Genomic DNA, 22,599 nt, shown 5'->3' on the forward strand with positions numbered 1-22,599 from the left:
CGGGCCCTTCAGGACCCCACGCCGAGCCGCACGACGGGCCCCGCCCCGCCCCGCCCCCGTCGCTAGCGGCTCTGGGGACACCGACGCGACGCGGCGCGGCGCGGCGCTCGCGGTTTCGCCTTGGCGCCGTCTTCGTTTCTCCCAGGCCCGCGCTCACCCCGTTCTCCCACTTCTGTGCGACCATGTTCGTTCCCTGTGGCGAGTCGGTCCCCGACCTCACGGGCTACACTTTCCTAATGGTGAGTCCCCGCTTTCGCGAGCTCCGCGTGCCCGGCTTGGGGTGCTTCCTCTCGGGAGGCTCCCCGGTGGCCGCCACCGCCAGTCGAGGTGTTTCAACGGGCCTGGGACAGAGGACGGTACTTGCTTCTGCTTCGGGTTTTCAGCCTGCACCGAAGACAGGTTGTCGCTAGATGCGGCGCTTCAGATAGAATCTGTTGGCGCTCTCACCGAACGTTTCTGAGACTAGAGTTTGTAGTCTGCGTTGAATGTACAACGTAATGTGTGTGGTAATTACAGGTAACGTTGTACATAAGTTGTAGGGGCCATTTCTTTTTTTATTATTATATCCTAGAAAATTTTTCTTCAACTAGTATCAGCCAGTCTTAAGCTGGCAAGACTCTCATTAACTAGAAAACTACAGGTAAGGTCATAAAAGTACTCTTAGCCAGTAGCTAACACACGGTTTTATTGCTCCTAAAATTGCCCATATTCAGTCACTGTTTCAATAAACATTCTGTACTGTAAAAATATTAAAATAAGACCAGGTCCTTGTCCTCAAGAAGTGTGCAGTCTAGTTGGAAACACACGTAAACCAGTAAGGGCAATAAATGCTAGGATAGCACTTTGAAAAGGGTACTGAAGACCCCTAGGGCTTACTGGGAGAGGGAGGGACGTAAGGACCTGTTAAAGCTTTATGTGTGCAATCGGGGGGGAAAAACCCCTCATAGATACAGAGAACAGATTGGTGGCTGCCAGAGGAGGGTGAGGATGAGGGCTGCTTGAAATGAAATAGATGAAGGCAGTTAAAAGGTACAAATCTCCAGTTATAAATAGTCCTGGTGTATTGTACAGCATGGTGACTATAATAAACAATATTGTGTATTTGAAACTTGCTAAGAGAGTAGATCTTAAAAGTTCTCATTACAAGAGAAATTTGTAACTGTGGTTGATTGATGTTAAATAAACTTATTGTGGTAATCTTTTCACAATATATACGTATATCAAATTGTGTTATCTACCTAATACTGATACAATGTTATATGTCAGTTATCTCAGTTTTTTGAATGATGGTAATCACCTTGGGGCAATTCTCACCTTAACGATGCATGCAAGAAATATGAATGAATGTTAAAATTAGTGTGTGATAATGTACTGAAGGAAATTTTATATAATTTCAAAGTATCTCCCTGAAAAATATTTGTTAATCACAAAAGGGAAAGGTATCCTTGCAGGAGATGAAACATGTATGTACCATATATTCCCGTGTTTACTTTGGGGGGGAGACTTGACATCAGAATGAGGCAAAATTGAGTCCGTGATGTCAGGAGGTTATCTTAGGACAAGGAAAAGGGGCTGTGGGCATGCTCTGAGAGCTAGTACAACCTGGATGGGGTCATAGGCTCGTTCTTGTTAAGGTAAGGAATTCAGGGCCTTGCTCGTTCATAGGCTGCAGCCATATCAGTTGACCTTGAGTCCAGACTTCTGCAGAGACAGCTAGTAAGATACTTGGCAGAAGAAAAAAAAGAGAAAGATTCATAGGGAAAATAATGTCCAAAAGATTATTGGTGGTAACCTTGACAGTTACCAGTGAGTGGTGAAGGGAGGGAAGCCATATTGGAGTGGTTGAATAAATGGAAGAAGGGATGGAGACATGTATATGTATGTGTTTGTTTATCAATTCAGAGATAAAGTTCCTACTTATGTTTTAGTAGACAACTAGGGAATTTTGTCTATGGAGAGACACCAAGAAGTGAGCTGGTAGCTAGGGGAGTATGTGGGATCAAGGGAGGGTATTTTAGCAGAGTGCGGGACGGGGGTGGGGTGGGAGGGTGGGGGTATTTTAGAAGGAAAGATTACAGCATGTGTATATGATGATGGGAAGAATCCAATAGTGAGGAAAAGGTGGATGATATAGGAGAGTGAGGGTCTAAAGTAGCAAAATCCTTGAGAAGAGGAAAGGGAATTACAGGAGATAACCAGAAGGTTAGTAGATGAGAGCAATGAGAAGTGGGGGACCACCCTAAGAGACCCAGAAAAATAAGATGGTGGGGGGAAGCAGTTGCTAGAAGAATGCAAAGGAAGAGCTACATTACAGAGATACTTTGAAAATAGAATCAATGAAAATTAGACGTGTATTAGATGTGGTTTGTAAGAGAAAAGGAAGAAGTTTCTTGGGTGGGTTAGGTAATCAGATGAGCAAGTGTTGCTCTTTTCTAAAATGCAAAATGTGAGGACAAGTATAGGCAGAAGTTTAGTTTTGTACATGTTGAATATGCATTGCCTATGAGATAACCATGTGGACATATCCATTAGGATCTGAAGTTCAGATAAATGTTTTGGGCTATAGATAGAGATTTGACAATTGGACTCTTTGAAGTCGTGGGGATAAATACGCGTGTGTGTTTAATGTGAAAAGAAGCTGACTCCAACCTTTAGGCACTAACAAAGCAAATGGAAGGATGACCCAAGAGGACTTACACTCGCTTTCCCACTGCTTGAAGTGTTCTTTTCCCTGGTCTTTGTGTGACTGTCTTCCTTACGTCTTTCAGGTCCATGATTAACTGGTCAGTTATAGAGTCATTGTTTTCATGATCACCCTATTTAAAATTGCAACCAACCACATACATATACACACTCTCACTTAACTTTTCTCCATAGCACTTAACACTGTATACAGGCATACCTCAAAGATATTGGGGGTTTGGTTCCAAACCACAGCAATAGAGTGAATATTGCAATAAAGCAAGTCAGATGAATTTTTTGGTTTCCCAGTGCATGTGAAAGTTATGTTTATACTGTAGTCTATTAAGTTTGCAATAGTATTATGTTTAAAAAGACAGTGCGCATACCTTAATTTTAAGATTTTATTGCTGGAGAATACTGACCATCATCTGAGCTTTTAGTGAGTCATAATCATTGATTGCAGATCAAATGATAACAAATATAATAATGAAAAAGTTTGAAATATTGAGAGATTTACCAAAATGTAACAGACGCAAAGTGAGCAAATGCTGTGGGAAAAATGGTGCTGATAGACTTCCTTGAGGCAGGGTTGCCACAAACCTTCAATTTGTAAAAAACACATTCTCTGTGAAGTTCAATAAAGTGAAGCATGCATGCATTTCACTATTTTATTACATTAAATTACTCCCTCACTAGAATGGAAGCTCCACAAGGGCAGGAACTTGCGTCGGTTTGTCTTGCTGCGTTCCTAGTGCTAGAGCAATGATGGACATGTAGTAGGTGTTCCATCAGTGTTAAATCAGTCGTCTCAAAAGTAGAGGAAGCCCCTGCTGACACCTCAGTTGCAGCTAATGAAAGAGTCTCTATCCAGCTATGATGTACCTGAGCATAACCATCCAAAAGTAGTCCCGTGATTATTGTCTTCTGTCTAAACTTTTAAAAGTGCTGCTAATTTTGATGATTTAATGAACATATATTTTTTATTATTTCAGCCAGCAGTATCTGTTGGAAATGTTGGCCAGCTTGCAATGGATTTGATTATTTCTACACTAAATATGTGTAAGATTGGTTACTTCTATACCGATTGTCTTGTGCCGATGGTTGGAAACAATCCATATGCAACTGCAGAAGAAAATTCAACAGAACTCAGTATAAATGCTGAAAGTATGTAAGACTTAAGCCTGTTTTATTCTATTATAAGGAAGAGTTGTTTTAAATTAGAAGTAGATTCTACAGATACTGTTTTATAGCAAACATGTACTTAGTGCCAGCTCTATGCAGAATTTATGACCTAGTCACGTCCTGTTCTCTTACATCTGGTTTTAGTTCTTAGCCTTTTCTAAATGGCAACTCCTATGATGACTGTACTTCTTTAACTAGAATTTGAGGTTTCCTTTTTTTTTTAACATAAGGTGTTTTTTTTTTTCCTTCTTTTATCCTCAGTTTTAATTTCTGTTCTTTCTGGCAAGTATAAGCATCACTAATACCAAGGAAAAGGGAAAAGAATTCCACCGGCTTCAGTCCTCTATGTTTAACATGCGCTACTCATCCTTTCATATTATTATAGAATCCATAATAACGTAATAGCAATAAGACTCAGAGAGCTAGGGTTGCCTAATACTACTAGTAGGTGTAGGCTTTTCCCATGCCATAAATCATAGTGCCTCATTAGGCCATCAAGCTTGATTAATTGGGGAATACAGTTGACATTGCACTGACCACTGTGTTTATAATGTGGTACTACCCTGAGCTAGTAGGGGAAAGCTATTGATCATGAGGCACAGGAGTATCCACTTGCTTTGATGGCAAGCTGCTCTGCTGGCTGCTCAGTTTTCTGTTTTCCATTTTAAGGTGAAAGCCACAGGTGGTAGAGTAGCATGAAAGACCTTTGATGGGCTAAAAGACAAATGAAGAGCGCTTTTTTTTTTTGTCCATCTTATTAATGGTGCCATTAGCTTGCAATAATGAAATAAACTTTCAAAATATAACCTTAAGGGGTGCCTGGGTGGCTCAGTCAGTTAAGCAGCTGCCTTCAGCTCAGGTCATGACCTCAGGGTCCTGGGATCGAGCTGCACATCAGGCTCCTTGTTCAGCAGGGAGCCTGCTTCTCTCTCTGCCTGCCACTCACCCTGCTTGTGCGCGCTCTCTCTCTCTCTCTCTCTCTCTCACAAATAAATAAATAAATAAAATCTTAAAAAACAAAACAAAACACCTTAATATTAAAATTCCTGCAGCAAAGATGACTCTGTTAACACAAGAGTGAATTTCAGTTATTGCCTTAAAGGATAAAGGACTGTAAATGGTAGAACTAGAATTTATGTACTTCCACTAATGATAACAACTGTCATTTTATTGAGTATTTACTATGAGCTGAACACTGTGCGTTTAAATGTGTTAATTCATTTAATCTTCACAACTACTCTATGCGTAGTTTTATTGATGAGGAAACCATTGCACAGAGAAGTTAAGGTCACATGATTAATAATTGGTGTAACTGAGCTTCTAATCAAGGCTCTGGCCCTGAGACCTGCCTCTTAAGCACCACACCACCCTGCTAATGCACTTTAACTCTAGGAGAAGACCCACTGGCTTTTCTTTGACTAAAACTTGCAGCAAGTCAATTGGATGAAGTCCTTTAATCCACTTTTTTTTTTTTTATTTATTAGAGAGAGAGAGAATGAGCAGGGGGAGGGGCAGAGGGAGAGGGAGAAGCAGGCTTCCCACTGAGCAGGGAGCCCGATGCGGGGCTCGATCCCAGAGTCCTGGGATCATGACCTGAGCCGAAGGCAGACGCTTAACCGACTGAGCTACCCAGGCGCCCCAATCCACTTTATTTTTAGAATGAGGTATTTTAAAATAAATTGTAGACATCATGACATTCTATCTTCAAATATGCAAGTATGTATCTCTTAAGAACATTTTCTTGTATAGCTAAAATACCATCACATTTAACAAAATTAGGAGTTTCTTAGTGTCTTCCTATACCCTATCATATTCACATTGTTCCAGTTTACCCTAAAATGTCCTTTAAAGTTAGTCTAAACAAAGACCCATAGTAGTCATCTGATTATTGTGCCTCTGAAATTTCTTTTACTCTAGAGCACTCTTTTTTTTTCCTTCTACATGAAACTGACTTCTGAGGAAAAAACTGGACCCATTGTCTTATCAGATGTCTCACCTGCTACATTTAATATCTTCCTTGTGGTGTCATTTGGCTTGTTCCTCTAGTCTCTGTATTTTCTGTAACAGTATTTAGATCTAAAGGCTTTGTTAGGTAAAAGCTAAATATTTTGTGCCAGAATACATAAAAGGTGATGTTGGTTTCATATTGTATCACATCAGAAAAGTAATGGGAAGCAGGATCTTAACAACAAAAAAGATTAGCATGATACACTGATAGAGAATATGAGTGTTGCTATTATAGGAGGTGGTGTATCTTACATTTTGCTCACTCCCTTCAGATCTGTCTCTTCCTCCTAGGTCTGTTGAATTGCACTAGATATGTACGTCAGAGATAGATTACAGGCCTGAATGGCCCCCATCTTATTCCCTTTCCCCTAAATTTGTGCTCTTTTCCCTAATTCCTAAACTTTCCGCTCTTGCCTCCTTTGTCCTGAACATACCTGGTAGTCACTAGACTTGCTGATGCAGCATAGCCCCCAATCACACCACACAGGTCCAACAAGACACTCTCCCAAAAGACCTATAACTGGAGAGACATGAACTACCAAAGGATTTGCTGAAGTCTGGGTTATTTACAGTAACTAAAAGCTTACCCTTCAGCACAGGGGCCTAATCATGCCTCCAAGAGACTCCAGATTTCGTCCTTGGTTTATCTCAGGGCTTCTGGTTCTTGGACAGGGACAGGTTAAACATCAGCAAAGTAGAATCCCTGTAGAATGTGATGAAGATTATGGACACAGTGGGTCTTCTCCTAGAGTTAAAGTGCATTTCCCAGAAGAAAAACACACACATTGACTCACAGAAAATTTTATATTTATTTTGCATGTTATCTTTCAGAAACTCCTAAAGAACACAGATGTGCCTATTTCACAGATTTTAACATAAGGCCAACATTCTCCTGCATTTTATTCTTTTTTTTTTAAGATTTTATTCATTTATTTATTTGACAGAGAGGGACAGCGAGAGAGGGAACACAAGCAGGGGGAGTAGGAGAGGGAGAAGCAGGCTTCCTGCTGAACAGGGAGCCCGATGCGGGGCTCGATCCCAGGACCCTGGGATCATGACCTGAGCCGAAGGCAGACGCTTAATGACTGAGCCACCCAGGCGCCCCTATTCGTTCTTCTCTTAATCCCAATGAGTTTCGCTATTCTCTAACGAGAAGAGGGGAGAATATCAGAAACTAAAAATATTCTTAAGAATTTTATTGGTCATAATGCCAGAAGTCTCCAGAGGCATACTTCTCTGGTTTTGCAATCACAGAAGAAAAATAATTTTTGGTATTTTCTTAACAGTTCTCTTGTCGGGGGCGCCTGTGTGGCTCCGTTAAATGTCTAACTTTTGATTTTGACACAGGTCATGATGTCAGCGTTGTGAGATCAAGCCCCACATTGGACTCCGCACTGGGCATGGAGCTCGCTTAAGATTCTTTCTCTCCCTCTGCCCCCGACCTCTAAAACAAATTAAAATAAAATAAACAAACCATTAACTTGTCAGAAATGAATCTCTTCCATAGAATAAAGCCCACAGGTGCATTTTAAGGTACTTCTAAAATGTTTTATTTTAACTGAATGATACAGTTCATATGTTTTATATTTATTGAAAATGTTAGGTATAAAAGTTCTTACAGTTCAATTTAGTTTTTATGTTAGTATTTTCACTTGTATAACTCCATCATATTAAGTATCTTATGATTTCATTTTTTTGTCTTTGTAGTATATTCATTGCCTTCAAAGAAGCTAGTGGCTCTTCAGTTAAGATCCATTTTTATTAAGGTTAGTATATTATATTTGTCTTTTTAAGTTGATCAAAGTAAAATATAATGAGAAAATATTAAGTATTATTGAGAATTAAGATTCAAAACTCAGTTTTGCTCTTTTTACTGTATGTACAGTTAAGAAGAGTCTGGTTCTATAGAGAACCAATCTTATAAAATCTCAGAGGTGTTACCATTATTTCATGATTATATTGAAAGGAATTGGGACATATAGGGTGGGTCTTATATATTCCCTTCAGGTAGCATTGGTGAAAACATTTAAGCTTAGGAATATTTTCGGTTTACTCCATTTGTATCACATTTCAACCAGTGGCATGTACATTTAAATTATGTATGTGTCAAAATAAATTCTAAATCTAACTTCTTTCCTCTTCCACTGCTACCAACCACTATTGTTCAAACCACTGCCTTCTCTCACACTCCTGATTTTGTTCTTGTCCACCCACTCTCACAAATACCTAATAGTCTGTTTGCAAATAGCACCACCAATGATCCTTTAAACCTAAATCAAACACATCACTTATCTCTTCAAACCCTCTGGTGGCTTCCTGTTTGACTCCCACTGAACTCACAGCCTTACCTTGGCTTATCCTGGTTCTACCTCTGTCCTGGTATGGTACCCGCTAGCCACATGTAGCTATTTAAATTTGGATTCATAAACTAAAAGTAAATAAAATTAAAAATTAGTTCCTCCTTCCCACTAGCCACATTTGAAGTTCTCCATAGTCACATGTGGCAAGCAGCTGCCATAAAGAGCACTTCCATTATCACAGAGCATTCTCTTGGGCAGCTGCTCTGCCTAATCTAACTCCGAGCCATTCCTGTGTGCTCATTGCCGTTTCCCTCTCTCACTCACCCTGCTTCAGCCACATTGGCCTCTCTGTTGTTCAGATTAAGCTCACTCCTGTCTCGGAGTCTTTACATTATTTTCCCTGCCTGGAATACTTTTCCCCTAGTTACGTAAATGGCTCATTTCCTTGAGTCCTTGCTTAAATGTTACCTCATCAGAAATGCCTTTCCTGACCACCCTTTCTATTTTCTTATCCTGGGGTGATTTTCTTCACAGCTCCTCACTACTTGGCATATCATATATTTGTTTATCATCTACAACTAGTATAAAGTAAGTTTTCTGAGAGAAGTGACAATGTGTCATTCACTCTTATATCCCTAACTTCTAGAATAGTGCCTAGCATGTAGAGAAGCACTTGGTAAATATTGGTTAAGTGGATTAAGTACCAGCTGTTGGGGAGGTCAGAAATATGTCAGCATTCCATAGGCTCTCCCCCATGCCTCATCCTAGTTATTATATTATTATGTAAATGGAATCTTATGGTATGTACTTTATTTTTTTTTAATTTTTTATTATGTTAATCCCCATACATTACATCATTAGTTTTAGATATAGTGTTCCATGATTCATTGTTTGTGCATAACACCCAGTGCTCCATGCAGAACGTGCCCTCAATATCCATCACCAGGCTAACCCATCCTCCCACCCCCCTCCCCTCTAGAACCCTCAGTTTGTTTTTCAGAGTCCATCGTCTCTCATGGTTCGTCTACCCCTCCGATTTCCCCCCCTTCATTCTTCCCCTCCTGCTACATTCTTCTTTTTTTTTTTCTTTCTTAACATATATTGCATTATTTGTTTCAGAGGTACAGATCTGAGATTCAACAGTCTTGCACAATTCACAGCGCTTACCAGAGCACATACCCTCCCCAGTGTCCATCACCTAGTCACCGCATCCCTCCCACCCCACCCCCGACTCCAGCAACCCTCAGTTTGTTTCCTGAGATTAAGAATTCCTCATATCAGTGAGGTCATATGATACATGTCTTTCTTTGTTTGACTTATTTCGCTCAGCATAATACCCTCCAGTTCCATCCACATTATGGTATGTACTTTATGTCTAGCTTCCTTTACTCAACATTCTATTTGTGAGGTCTGTCCATGTTGTTCTAAGGAGAGGTATTTCATTCATTCTCACCTCTGTGGGATTCTGTTATATAAATAAACCATAATTTATCCGTTGTACTGTTAATGGGACATTAGATTTTTTCCAGTTTGAGATGACTGTGAATAATGCTATTGATTATTTTAATATTTACATTAGAATCACTCTTTACTTTTTTTAGTTAATAATATACTCAAAATTTTGCAGTGAGAGTTGCTAATATTTTTTACATTATGCCATGTGTGTGGCTTTTTCTGTTCTCTTCTTAATACTTGGGTAACTAAGATAGGCAAAAAAAAAAAAAAAATGCCTAATGAAATATTTGGTAGGTGGAAATAGTGATTTCAAAATAGCAAATATTTATTGAACATGGATTTTTTGCACCAATATGGCTATGAGTAATAAATATATACACACACACATATATACATGAATATATAAATAAATAAATATATACATATATACACACACGTATATATATGCCATACACACACACACACACAAACACCTATAATCAGCAATCCGATAAAGTAAGTACTAACATTATCCTCATTTTACAAATGAGGAAAACTGAAACACAGAAAGATTAAGCAATTTCCCTGAGACACACGGTCCTTGTAGGAGGTAGAGCCAGCATTCTAGACCAGGCAGCTTCACTCCAGAGCCTGCCTCTCTTAATCATACTCTACCACCTTCCTATTTTAAAAGCTAGCTATTGTCTGCATTTTAAATTCTATTGAATAATTATTTTATTAACAGTCTGTGAAGAGTTTCCATAAAGTGAGTTTTTCTCCCCAAAATTTCATAACCCACTTTCCAGATTAACAGCTATTAACATCTTGCCACACCTGCTTGATCTACTCTCTTTGCGTGTGCATGCACACAGTTTCCTTCTGCCAAAGAATCCAAAAGTAGGCTACTGATGTCATGATATTTTACCCGTAAATACTTCAGCATGCATCTTTCAAGAATAAGGACATTCTCCTTCATAATCACAGCAGCATTATCTAAGAAAATCAGCATTTAATGAATTATTCAGTAGTATCATAAGACATACTCAAATTTCCCCAGTTGTCCCTAAAATATTCTTTTCTTTTCTTTTCTTTTTTTTAAGTTAATCACCATATATTACATAATTAGTTTTTTTTTTTTAATTTTTTTATTGTTATGTTAATCCCCATACATTACATCATTAGTTTTTGATGTAGTGTTCCATGATTCATTGTTTGCGTATAACACCCAGTGCTCCATTCCATACCTGCCCTCCTTAATACCCATCACCGGGCTAACCCATCTCTCACCCCTCTCCCCTCTAGAACCCTCAGTTTGTTTCTCAGAGTCCATAGTCTCTCATGGTTTGTCTCCCTCTCCGATTTCCCCGCCTTCATTTTTCCCTTCCTACTATCTTTTTTTTTTTAACGTATAATGTATTATTTGTTTCAGGGGTACAGGTCTGTGATTCATCAGTCTTACACAATTCACAGCGCTCAACATAGCACATACCCTCCCCAATGTCCATCACCCAGCCACCCCATCCCTCCCACCCCCACCACTCCAGCAACCTTGTTTGTTTCCTGAGATTAAGAATTCCTCATATCAGTGAGATCAGATGATACTTGTCTTTCTCTGATTGACTTATTTCGCTTAGCATAATACCTTGTAGTTCCATCCACGTCATTGCAAATGGCAAGATTTCGTGGGTTTTTTTGATAGCTGCATAATATTCCATTGTATATATATACCACATCTTCTTTATCCATTCATTTGCTGATGGACATCTTGGCTCTTTCCACAGTTTGGCTATTGTGGACATTGCTGCTATAAACATTGGGGTGCACATACCCCTTCAGATCACTACATTTGCATCTTTGGGGTAAATACCCAGTAGTGCAATTGCTGGGTCGTAGGGTAGCTCTATTTTCAACATTTTGAGGAACCTCCATACTGTTTTCCAGGGTGGCTGCATAAAATATTCTTCAATTCTGGGGCGCCTGGGTGGCTCAGCCGTTAAGCGTCTGCCTTCGGCTCAGGTCATGATCTCAGGGTCCTGGGATCGAGCCCCGCATCGGGCTCCCTGCTCAGCGGGAAGCCTGCTTCTCCCTCTCCCACTCCCCCTGCTTGTGTTCCCTCTCTCGCTGTGTCTCTCTCTGTCAAATAAATAAATAAAATCTTTAAAAAAAAAAAAAAAAAAAATATTCTTCAATTCTGGATCCAATCAAGTTTCACATGTTACATTTGACTATAATATCTTTTTAGTTGGTAGCTGTTGATGTAGAAGTGGCCTCCTCCTCTTTCTGTTCTTCACAATATTGACTCCTTTGAGGATCAGTGCCAGATGTTCAGCATCCTAGGTTCACCTGATTATTTCCTGGTCATGTTCAGATCAGAAATTTCTAGCAAGAACATCTCCTAGATATCCATGTGATAGTTTTTAAGTAATGATAGATTACTTAGAGAACTGGGAAATTTTCCCTTGTCAGTCAGAATAGAATTTTTTTGAAATCTAGATTCCTCACGATTTATTTCTTAATTGTAAAGATACAGTAAAAAATTCCTTGCTCTTCATCCCTCATCTTCACTTTAAGGACAGTAAATGGATCCAAAAATAATTATAATTTTATATAAGGTCGATAAAATATTTTATAGAATACTCTTATTATATGCTAAGATCTAACTTTTAGACTTTCTTTTTATTCTTTCAATGGTATACAAAGTATAAATCAAAGCCATTCTGTGAAAAACTGCTTTCCTGGGTGAAAAGTAGTAACTGTGCCAAAGTTATTGTTCTTTCAAGCAGTCATTCATATCACCGTAATGATCTACAGCTTCGCAGGTATGTTTTTGCCTTTGAAAAATTTTGTTATGATTTACACAGTATTATGATGGTGTCTCTGTTAAAAAGCTAAAATAAGTTTTAAAAGCCATGTATATCTTTGCCTCCCCCCTCTGGAATTTAGAAAGAAGATAAAAGAAAGTCAAGAGACGGGAGGGAGTATGGTTAGGTAGTCCTATGATTGGGGCACAAGGAAGGCTTTGGTGTAAAGATAGAGATGTTTCTGGAACTGTGCTTCGATTGTTTGGTATTGTGTGTGGCGACATCACAGAGCCTAGCTGATGAAGAGAAAGAGAGAGGGTACCTAAGATTCATTGGATGATAATTTTTTGGAAGATTGGATTCACATTTCTATTTACTTCTATTTATTTAGCCATCACAGAAATCCATTTGCCTTTAAGTATAACTCCCAGGCATGTCAGACTGAATTCCTAAATAGTAGGCAAAACATCCAAGAGATAGAAATTATAAACTATTTATTTCATTATCATTGATGCACCAAAAAGTCATGATGAAGAAACATTAGCCAGGACTAACCTTTCAAAATTGGAGCTAATTTTTAGTAATCTCACAAATAGATATAACATGTCTAGGAATCTCACAAAAGGCCTCATGGCCAGAAGGGAGCATAGCTGTGGGAAATAGGTTATCTCCATGATGGCCTTGCCTTAGTTTAAGTTGGCCTGTGTCTTTATACTCGCTCCTAAGTATGTAAATAGCAAGCCAGAGCAATATTTTTACATGTTATTGCGCAGACTGCTGAAACTTGTGCTTTGCTTTAGCAACAGAATATAGAGAGAACAAACATTTGCTTTAAAAACTTGCCTTAATGTTCATATTTATTGTGGATTTTTAGAAAGTTAATTATATGATTGCTTCTAGTACTCCCTTCAGATACCTACTCACACCTTTTGTGCAAAAAAGTGTTCAAACTAAAATAATGAGCCTTAACTGGGAAGAAATGGAAAAAAGCCCATGCATTCCTGAAATAGATGATTCTGAGTTTTGTATTCGTATTCCTGGAGGAGGTATCACAAAAACACTCTATGATGAAGGGTGAGTTTGTTTGTCTATTTGTTCCCCACCTTATTTAAAAATAAAAGTAAGAGGGGTGCGTGGCTGGCTCAGTCAGAAGGGCATGCGACTCTTGATCTCAAGGTAATGTGAGTTTAAGCACCACATTGGGCATGGAGCCTACTTTTTTAAAAATAGTGGAAAGTAAGATAAGTGAAGAGAAGACTTGAAATTTAGTCTTAGGAAAATTGGTTCCTAAAAAACCATATTTAACACTTTATAATGTGCAGCATGTTAAGGATCCTGATACTTACTGTATGCAACCTCTACAATCAATCTTTTTTTTAATTATGGTAAAATATATGAAACATTAATGTAACCATTTTTTATTTTCTTTTTTATTGTTATGTTAATCACCATACATTACATCATTAGTTTTAGATGTAGTGTTCTGTGATTCACCGTTTGTGCATAACACCCATAATGTAACCATTTTTAAGTGTACAGTTAATTGCTGTTAATGAATTCACAGTGTTGTATACCCATCACCAACTATCTGCTTTCAGAACTTTGTCATTGTTCTAAACAGAGAATCTGTACTTATTCAATAATAACTCCTATTTAGTTCTGCAAAATCCATACTAATGTCCTCACCTTCATTTCTGATTTTAGTAATTTGAGTCTTTTTTTATTCTCAGTTTTGTTGATCTTTTCAAATAACCAACTTTTGGTTTTATTGATTTTTCTCTATTGTTTTACTGTTCTCTATTTTATTTATCTCTAATCTTCATTATTTCCTTTCTTCTGCTAACTCCAGATTTAGTTTGCCTTTATTTTTGTAGTTCCTAAGTGTAAACTTAGGTTATTAATCTGTGAAATTTCTTCTTTTTTAAATATGCATTTGTAGCTCTAACTTTCCCTCTTAAACTGCCTTAGCTGCATCTCTTAAGTTTAGCATGTTGTGTTTTCATTTTTATTCACCCCTAAATTTTCTAATTCACCTTGTGATTTCTTCTTTGACCCATTAGTTGTTTGAAATTGTGTTGTTTAATTTCCACATATTTGTGAATTTTCCAGTTTTCCTTCCATTACTGATTTCTAGTATCATTCTTTTGTGATTGAAAAAGACACTTTGTATGATTTTAATCTTTTTCATTGATCAGGTCTTATTTTGTGCCCTACCAAAGGTCTGTCCTGGAGAACCGTCCGTGTGCACTTGAGAAAAATGTGTATTCTGTTTTTGTTGAGTGAGGTGTTCTGTATATATGTTAGGTCTAATTGGTAATTCTGTTTCCTTCTCAGTCTTTTCCATCCATTATTGAATGTAGGCTGTTGAAGTCTCCAGCTATTACTGTAGCATCATATCTAGTTCTCCCTTCAATTCTGTCAGTGTTTGCTTCATATATTTTTGGGGCTCTTGTTTTGTGAATATATCTTTATATTTGTTATGTCTTCTTGATGAATTGGCCCTTTTATCAATATATAATAGCTTTCTTGGTCTTTCATAACAGTTTTTGACTTGAAGTCTATTTTGTCTGATATTTGCCATCCTGCTCTCTTGGTTACTGTTTATATGGAATATCTTTTTCCATCTTTTCACTTTCAAACTGTGTGTGTCCTTACATTCAAAGTAAGCTTCTTGTAGATAGTACATAATTGGATCATGTTTTTAATCCATTCTGCCAATCTGTCTTTTGATTAGAGAGTTTAATCCATTTGCATTAAAAGTAATTATTGATGAAGGACTTGTCATTTTGCTATTGTTTTCTATATATCTTATAGCTTTTTTGTTCTTCATTTCCTCCTTTACTGCCTTCTTTTGTGCTTGGTTGATTTTTTATAGTGACATCTTTTGATTGTCTTCACATTTTCTTTTGTGTATATTCTATAGATACTTGCTTTGTGGTTTCCATGGTGATCGCATGTAACATTCTAAAGTTATAACAGTCTAATTTGAGTTGATACTAATTTCACTTCAGTTGCACACAAAAACTACTCCCATGCACACTGCCTCCCCCAGCCCATTATGATATTGTTGTCACAAATTACATCTTTCTATATTGTGTGCCCAATAACAGATTTATAGTTATTTTGGGGCATTTTTCTTTTAAATACTCTACAGTCACTCTTGATTAGTCTTTGGGAATCATGAACTTTCAGAAGGCAAGTGAAAGTAAAGGTGGAAGTTAGTGATCTTTTTTTTCTTTTAGCCACTTTTTGTAAATTGATTTATATGACTTATGTGATGGCCCAGCCTGCCATCAAATTTGTAGACATTTACACTGTCCCCATTTTTGCCTGCCCTTAGCTTCCTGTCTCATACAACCTGAGGCTAAGTCTGGGGCTAACCAGTACGCCTTGCTGTATGCTTCAACTGGCTCTGACTCTTCCTTCTTGCCAGGAGTTGATGTGCCTGGTGGGTTCATGGAAGACAGAGCCGATGGTTATGAAGAGGGGGAGGGGCAGTGTTTAGAGGGTGGCATCTACTGCTTCTCAAGCTCATATAGTCTACTCCCTGCTCTCCCATGAGGAGAGATGAATAAGGAGCATCTCCTTGTGCCGTCAGTGGTGGCTTAAGAGAATTGGGCAGAGCTAACCTAGAAAAAATTTAAATATGTCCCCGCCATCATTGCTCAAAGTCAACCAATAAATCTGCCTCCTTAACATAATACATTTCAAAGAGTGTAAACCTAGCCTTGCCAAATAGAATGACTGGTTTGCTTGCTCTAAAATCTACATTGTGACTTCTGCATGACCCGAAGAAGTCATAATAGTAATATAAATAGTAGTCATGGTAATAGCAAATTAAGTGCCTGGTACTGTTCTGTGCACTTTACATGTATTAAATTATTTAATTCTCATAATAAGCTCATAGGTATGTATTGCTGTTAACTACATGTTATAAATAAGAAAATTGAAGAGCAACAAGATTAAATAACTGCTAAAAGCCATGTGGGTAATCTGGTAGAGCCAGGATCAAACCTAGGCATCTGGCCCCAAATCCTGCACTTTGAACCACTTCATTCTAGAGCTAGGATTCATGGTTCAGGATCACAGTGAGTTTTATTCTTTGTCTAAAAGGTGAACTTGTTCCTTGTTATTTGTAATTATTTTTGCCCCTCCTTCTTTCCAAAATATTCAAGACTTCTCTGTTAGAAAGGATACAGGCATTTTAGCTTGTTTTCCCAGTACAGCAGTTTTGTCTGTCTCTGGCCATACTTGTGTACCATTTCAGCTTTCTCTTTTTCCCTGAAAACCTACTCTAGTCCTATTAAAACCATCATTTCTCCCCATTTTTCTTTTTTTTTCTTAGTCTGTCATTTGTGTTTTTACTTCTTATCTTGTCTAGTTTATTCCCCATAATATAAAATATCACTTCAACTATTCTTTTGGTGGAAGCCCTGGCTACCTAATCATTCTCTGCACCTGCCCTACAGACCACCAGCTTTCAGTCCTTCTCTTGCTTCATTCGGGCCACATCATTTGTAGCCTAGACTGCTGTTAGTCTGATTGGACTGCCGTAACAAAATACTGTCCGCAGGGTGGCTTAAACAAAGAAATTTATTTATTCACAGTTCTGCAGGCTACAAGTCTGAAATCAGGGAGCCAGCATGGTTGGGTTCTGGTGAGGCCCCCCTTCCTGGCTTGCAGATGGCTACCTTCTGGCCATATCCTCACATGGCAGAGAGAGACCTCTCTTTCCTTCTCTCCTTATAAGGCCACAGTCCTGTCAGGTTAGGGCCTCTGTCTTATGACTTAGTTTAATCTTAATTACCTGCAGAGATCCTATCTCCAGATATAGTCACATTGGGGGTTAGGGCTTCAGTTTTGGAGGGACATGGGTTTGGTCTATAGCAGCTGCTCTCAAGATCTTTTGATTGATTCCCCCTGCCTCCTCCATTCTCACTCACTCTGCTCTAGCTTGAGTGTTGCTAGAATTAAAATTCAAAACTGATCACAACATCCCCTGAGTAAAGTCCATCAGCAGTTTTACTTGCTGTGTGCAGAATCTGATTTGTACTCCTTAAGGTGCCATACAAGGCCCTGCAGGATTTCCTTGCCTGGCTCATTCCTTGGTGCCCTGGACTCCAGCTAAACGACTAGCAGTCAGTTTCCTAAAAGCTGTCTCATTCTTCCTTCCCTTGTCCCACGTACTTTTCTCCTCTTATCTGCCTTGCAAAAACGAACCCAGTTTCCAAGAGTCACCTCACAGCACTCCTTGTGTCCTGACTTGCTTCTCCCTTCTGCACAAGGAATTTACTACTCTCTTTGTATTCCTGCAGCTCACTGCTCCTTCACACCGACTTCTTAGTTCTTTACAAATCAGTTTACTTTTGCTTTGGATTTTGTTAGAGTAATGATAGCAGACTTGCCATCTTGCCATCAACAACTGGAAATTGGACAAAATTAATGAAAGAACTTTTTCAGACATTGGATAGCAAACAGCACACAGTTGTGATTCCTGAGAGAAGGCAAATAAGTCCTACAATTGCCCCAGCTTTCTGCTTGCAGATACTTTGTGGACTACAACACAAAGAAGGGGAGGGAACCTGAGGAGAGCGGTCTTGCTGAGTTGAGAAGACAGATAACATGATTGGGGAATGCTAGGACACCTGGAATGAACAAGGCAGAGAACCAGAGAAGGGCTATTCAAGAAGAGCCTTAGGGGGTCTCCCTGAGTCTTTGTCAGAATTCTGAGCCACACATGTGTAGGGTAAAACTCCATGAGACCAAAAGAATAACTTCTGGGTAACTGTAAACTTGCTCACAAAGTTAGCAATGATAGCAAAATATTATAAAAGTTAGACGTACTCATCATAGAACATTTGGAAAATGTAGAATAGTCCAAAGAAACAATATTTATAATACTCAGTTCTATCACCCAGAGGTAACTACCACTACTAATTTTTCATTTGTTCTCTTCCCAGCTCCTTTAAAATATATTTGAATTGAATGTGTGTACCTGCAAGATACATCAACTCTAACTTAAACTTTAGAGTTCATCTTATTTAAAAATGTTTCTCACAAAATCAGTTTTCTTTTAATTTTCTAATGCAAATCTTTTCATTTATAATCAAACCCATGTTTAATGTTCAGTGCAATTATATATTTACTGCAATAAAGAATTTTTGAAATTGAGAAAAAAGCCATTTTTGCTAAATTTTTTGTAACATATATATTTTGCCTTCCCATTATGAGAACAAATATATATTCTGATGTCTGGAAAAGATAATATTAGTTACTCTAATGATAGGTGGTGGCAGTGGTGTGGCTGGCCTGAAATCCCTTATACTTAATTGGAATCAAAGTACATTTATAATTTAATAATGGATGTATCTCATGTGCTAGATTTTAATGTCACAGAAAGTAACAAAATTAGCTACTCTCCACTTTCCATTTTTACAGAGAGCACCAGAGGATGCTATTAAAACTCTTAATGCTACTCTTTGTGTTACAAACTAGTAGTGGAGGCACTGTAAATTCAAGACATACCCCTGCATTTTTTAACCTAGAGGCTTGAAAATAAAGGCACAGCCAGGGAAGCTAGCCTCCTCTAGGCAGGAGCCATTTCTAAGGCTACCATAGCATGAATGTTTAGGAACTAGAATCTTCTGAGTCATCATGGCTCACAGTGCTACCATACAAAGCTTGAGAGCCCCTAAGATATTTGAGAATTACATGGTGAGATGATATAACTAGTGCTAACAACTTCCGATTTCTAATATTTATTTTAGAGAGGGAGGGAGCATGCAAGTGGGAGGGGCAGGGCAGAGGAAAAGGGAGAGAGAGAATCCCAAGCAGACTCCACCCTCAGTATGGAGCCCAGTGAGAGGCTGGATCTCACGACCCTGAGATCATGACCTGAACTGAAATCAGGAGTTGGACACTTAACCAACTGAGCCACCCAGGCACCCGGACCAATTTCTGATTATATAGAGACTGAGATGCTATGGTAGGCTCTCCTGGTACATCTGAGACTTCTGAACCTACCTCAGAGTCTTCTCCACATCTGAAATCCCTTGCTTAGAAACCCAGCTCACCTTTATTTCTGTAGCTCTCTGTCAGTCACGTGCTCTCAAGTTTTGGCATGAAATTTTTCTCATAGTTCTTGGTTTTAGGGTATTAGAAATAATTTTTGCTTTTGTTGGCAAACAGGAAGCTTTTTGCATTTATTTATCTCCATCTCATCACTAGCTTGAGGCATTTATAGCATACAGTTAAGAGACTTTTGGAGTCCAAAAGACCTGGGTTCAAGTCCCACCTCTGCCACTTCATAGATTTAGAACTTTGAGTATGTTAACTACATTTCAAACCCTTTAAACTTCAGTTACTTCATCATAATAGCTAGCACATACATAGTATTGACTATATGTTGGGCACTGTTTTAACCACTTTGCCTCTACTGCCTCCTTTACACCTCCCAACAACCTGTGAGGTAAGTTCTGTTGTGTTCCCTCTTTTACAAATGAGAAACACTGAAGCTCTAAGTAACTTGCCCAACATGTCTGGTAAGTGGCAGAGCTAGAATTTGAATCCAGGCATTCTGTCCATGTTCTATTCCAAATTGATTCAGTTATAAAATGGAGATAATTATAACTTCCTCAAGAATTGTAGGATTGAACGATAAAATATGCAGATAGTGCTTAGCACATAATAAATCACTCAGTAGGTGGAATCTGTAAGAAGTAATATAGTAAAGGGGCACCGGTGTGGCTCAGTCGGTTAAGTGTCTGTCTGCGACTCAGGCCTTGATCCTGGGGTCCTGGGATCCAGCCCCGTGTCGGGCTCCCTGCTCAGTGGGGGGCCTCCTTCTCCCTCTCCCTGCACCCTCGCTTATGCTCTCTCTTGCTATCTCTCTCTCAAATAAATAAATATCTTTTAAAAAAAAAGTAATAGTACATTTTTTCCCTTTATTCAGTTCCACAATTTTCCTTCGCTGTTTTAGGTTATTAGTAACAAGGGTGTTATTTTCTTTCAGTCTCTTTGCTGTGGTGCTTCTGAAAATCACTATCTTCTACAGCAGATTTGGGAAGTAGAACATATTTCAGTGTGGATGGTTTTTCATGCAGCCTCGTATGAGACGCAAACTTGCATATGCCCAGAGTGGGCATTACATGGCTTCTAGTCCTTTCCCCACAAGTAGCATATATCTGGAGCAAAGGGGGATAAATAAGTGAGCTTATTATGGGGCATCTTCTCCTTTCCTTAAACCTGGCAGATTGTCTTAGCTATAAAAACAGACACAGATGGAATCAGCATCTTGTATCAATAGAAGAATACTTAATTATTCTCTGTATTTGTTGTAGCTGTTCTAAAGAAATCCCAATGGTGGTTCTGCTGAAATTTGTTTCAGAAGGAGACAATATCCCAGATGCATTAGGTCTTGTTGAGTATCTTAACGAATGGCTTCAGATAATCAAACCATGTGTAAGTGTTACTACACTTTAAGCCTCTGATTTCTCTGGTTATGTATTTATAAACTTGCATTTTTTATTCTATATAAGTAGACCAAATAAGTGAAAGTTTGTTAAGTATAGATACATCTTTATATAAAATTTAGTTCAGTTGAGCTTTTGAAAAGAAAAGAGGGCATTTAACTAACCAGTTGTCTACAGTTGTTTCATTAAGACTGATTTTCCAGAAAGGAAAACCATAAGTACTTCATTATATTAATTGTTCATGTTGCATTAATTGTACCAGACATATTCTTAGAAAAATAAACAAATTTCTTTAGAATTCAGGACTTTTTTTTTTTTAAGGAAAGCAAAACCTATTTATGTGAGCAATACTATAACTATTGAATGTGCATTATAATTAAATACTTTTCTGTATTATGAGGTAAAAGCATTACACCCAGGGAAATCAGCTTTTAGGCATAATAGAAGTACCATAATGATATGATAAAAGAACAAATTGATACAAATCACACAGCACTGATTTTTATTATTATTATTATTATTATTATTATTTAAACCCTATTCCTTTCAAATATGATTTTACTTGATGGACTCCATAGCCTTCTGGCATATCTTTATGACTTGGAACTTAAGGAAATTTATCTTCAATTAACATAGAGACAAATTTATTGCTTTGTTTTTCCTTACAATAAAACTCAGCTAAAAATGTCAAACCCAAAAAGAGCAAAAACTAACAAAAAACTAGAGAAGGGCGAGTTTTATGCGACTTAAATGCTAAAAGGGGATTTGGTCATAAAATTGAAGGATTAAAGTATTTTGTTCTTCAGTTACAGTGTGATGACCCCACAGCATCTGCCTTGAAGTGGAAAATGCCAAGTTCGTGGAGATTACTCTTTGGTAGTGGTCTTCCCCCTGCGCTTTTTTGATCTTTTTTCAGTTTTATACCTTATGTCCCAAGACACTTATTACCAACACAACTGTTAAACAACTATATAAAAAGTTATATTATCTGCGAATGTATTAGAAAATAAATCTTTACTTTTCACAAAAAAATCTCAAAGAAAAGGGATTAACAAAAAGTTCTTTTACCATGCTTTTCACTGTATTCAACAAATGTAAATTTTGTACAATAAAATATTTCCTAAGTAATTTTGTCTGAAATGTGTCTTTTTTTTTTTTTTTAAACTCAGACTTCTGTATTAGTTTCCTGTTTCTGCTGTAATAAATTACCACAAACTTAGTGGTTAAAACAACACAATTTATTGTCCTGCAGTTCTGGAAGTCAGAAGTCCAAAAATAGTAGAAGAATACTTAATTATTCTCTGTATTTATAGTAGCTATTCTAAAGAAATCCCAATGGTGGTTCTGCTGAAATTTGTTTCAGATGAGACAATATCCCAGATGCATTAGGTCTTATTGAGGATCTTTTTTTTTTTTTTTAAGATTTACTTATTTATTTTAGAGAGAGTGTGTGAGTGAGGGGAGGGACAGAGGGAGAGGGAAAGAGAGAATCCTCAAGCAGACTCCCAGCTGAGCACAGAGCCCGATTCAGGGTTTAATCCCAGGACCCTGAGATCATGACCTGAGCCAAAATCAAGAGCTGGCCGTTTAACCAACTGAGCCACCCAAGCGCCCCTGGTCTTGTTGAGTATCTTGATGAATGGCTTCAGATAATCCACTGGGCTAAAATAAAATCTCCAGAAACCAATACCAAGGAAATGGAAACCTACTGAAGCACAATGA

At 38.2% G+C, this 22,599-nt stretch overlaps 1 protein-coding gene across 1 annotated transcript; it reads left to right on the top strand.

The window, feature by feature from the left end:
* Positions 1-43: 43 nt before the first annotated feature.
* PSMG2 (proteasome assembly chaperone 2) lies at positions 44-22,005 on the top strand. The gene is made up of 7 exons (XM_078060647.1): positions 44-239; positions 3,675-3,846; positions 7,579-7,637; positions 12,306-12,424; positions 13,307-13,480; positions 20,746-20,866; positions 21,684-22,005. Exons 1-7 carry the CDS (start codon positions 183-185, stop codon positions 21,780-21,782), a joined length of 801 nt encoding a protein of 266 aa, XP_077916773.1. The 5' UTR covers positions 44-182; the 3' UTR covers positions 21,783-22,005.
* The last annotated feature ends 594 nt before the right edge of the window (positions 22,006-22,599 follow it).

This window comes from Halichoerus grypus, chromosome 13 (genome assembly GCF_964656455.1).
Source record: "Halichoerus grypus chromosome 13, mHalGry1.hap1.1, whole genome shotgun sequence".
In the NCBI taxonomy this organism is placed as follows: domain Eukaryota; kingdom Metazoa; phylum Chordata; class Mammalia; order Carnivora; family Phocidae; genus Halichoerus; species Halichoerus grypus.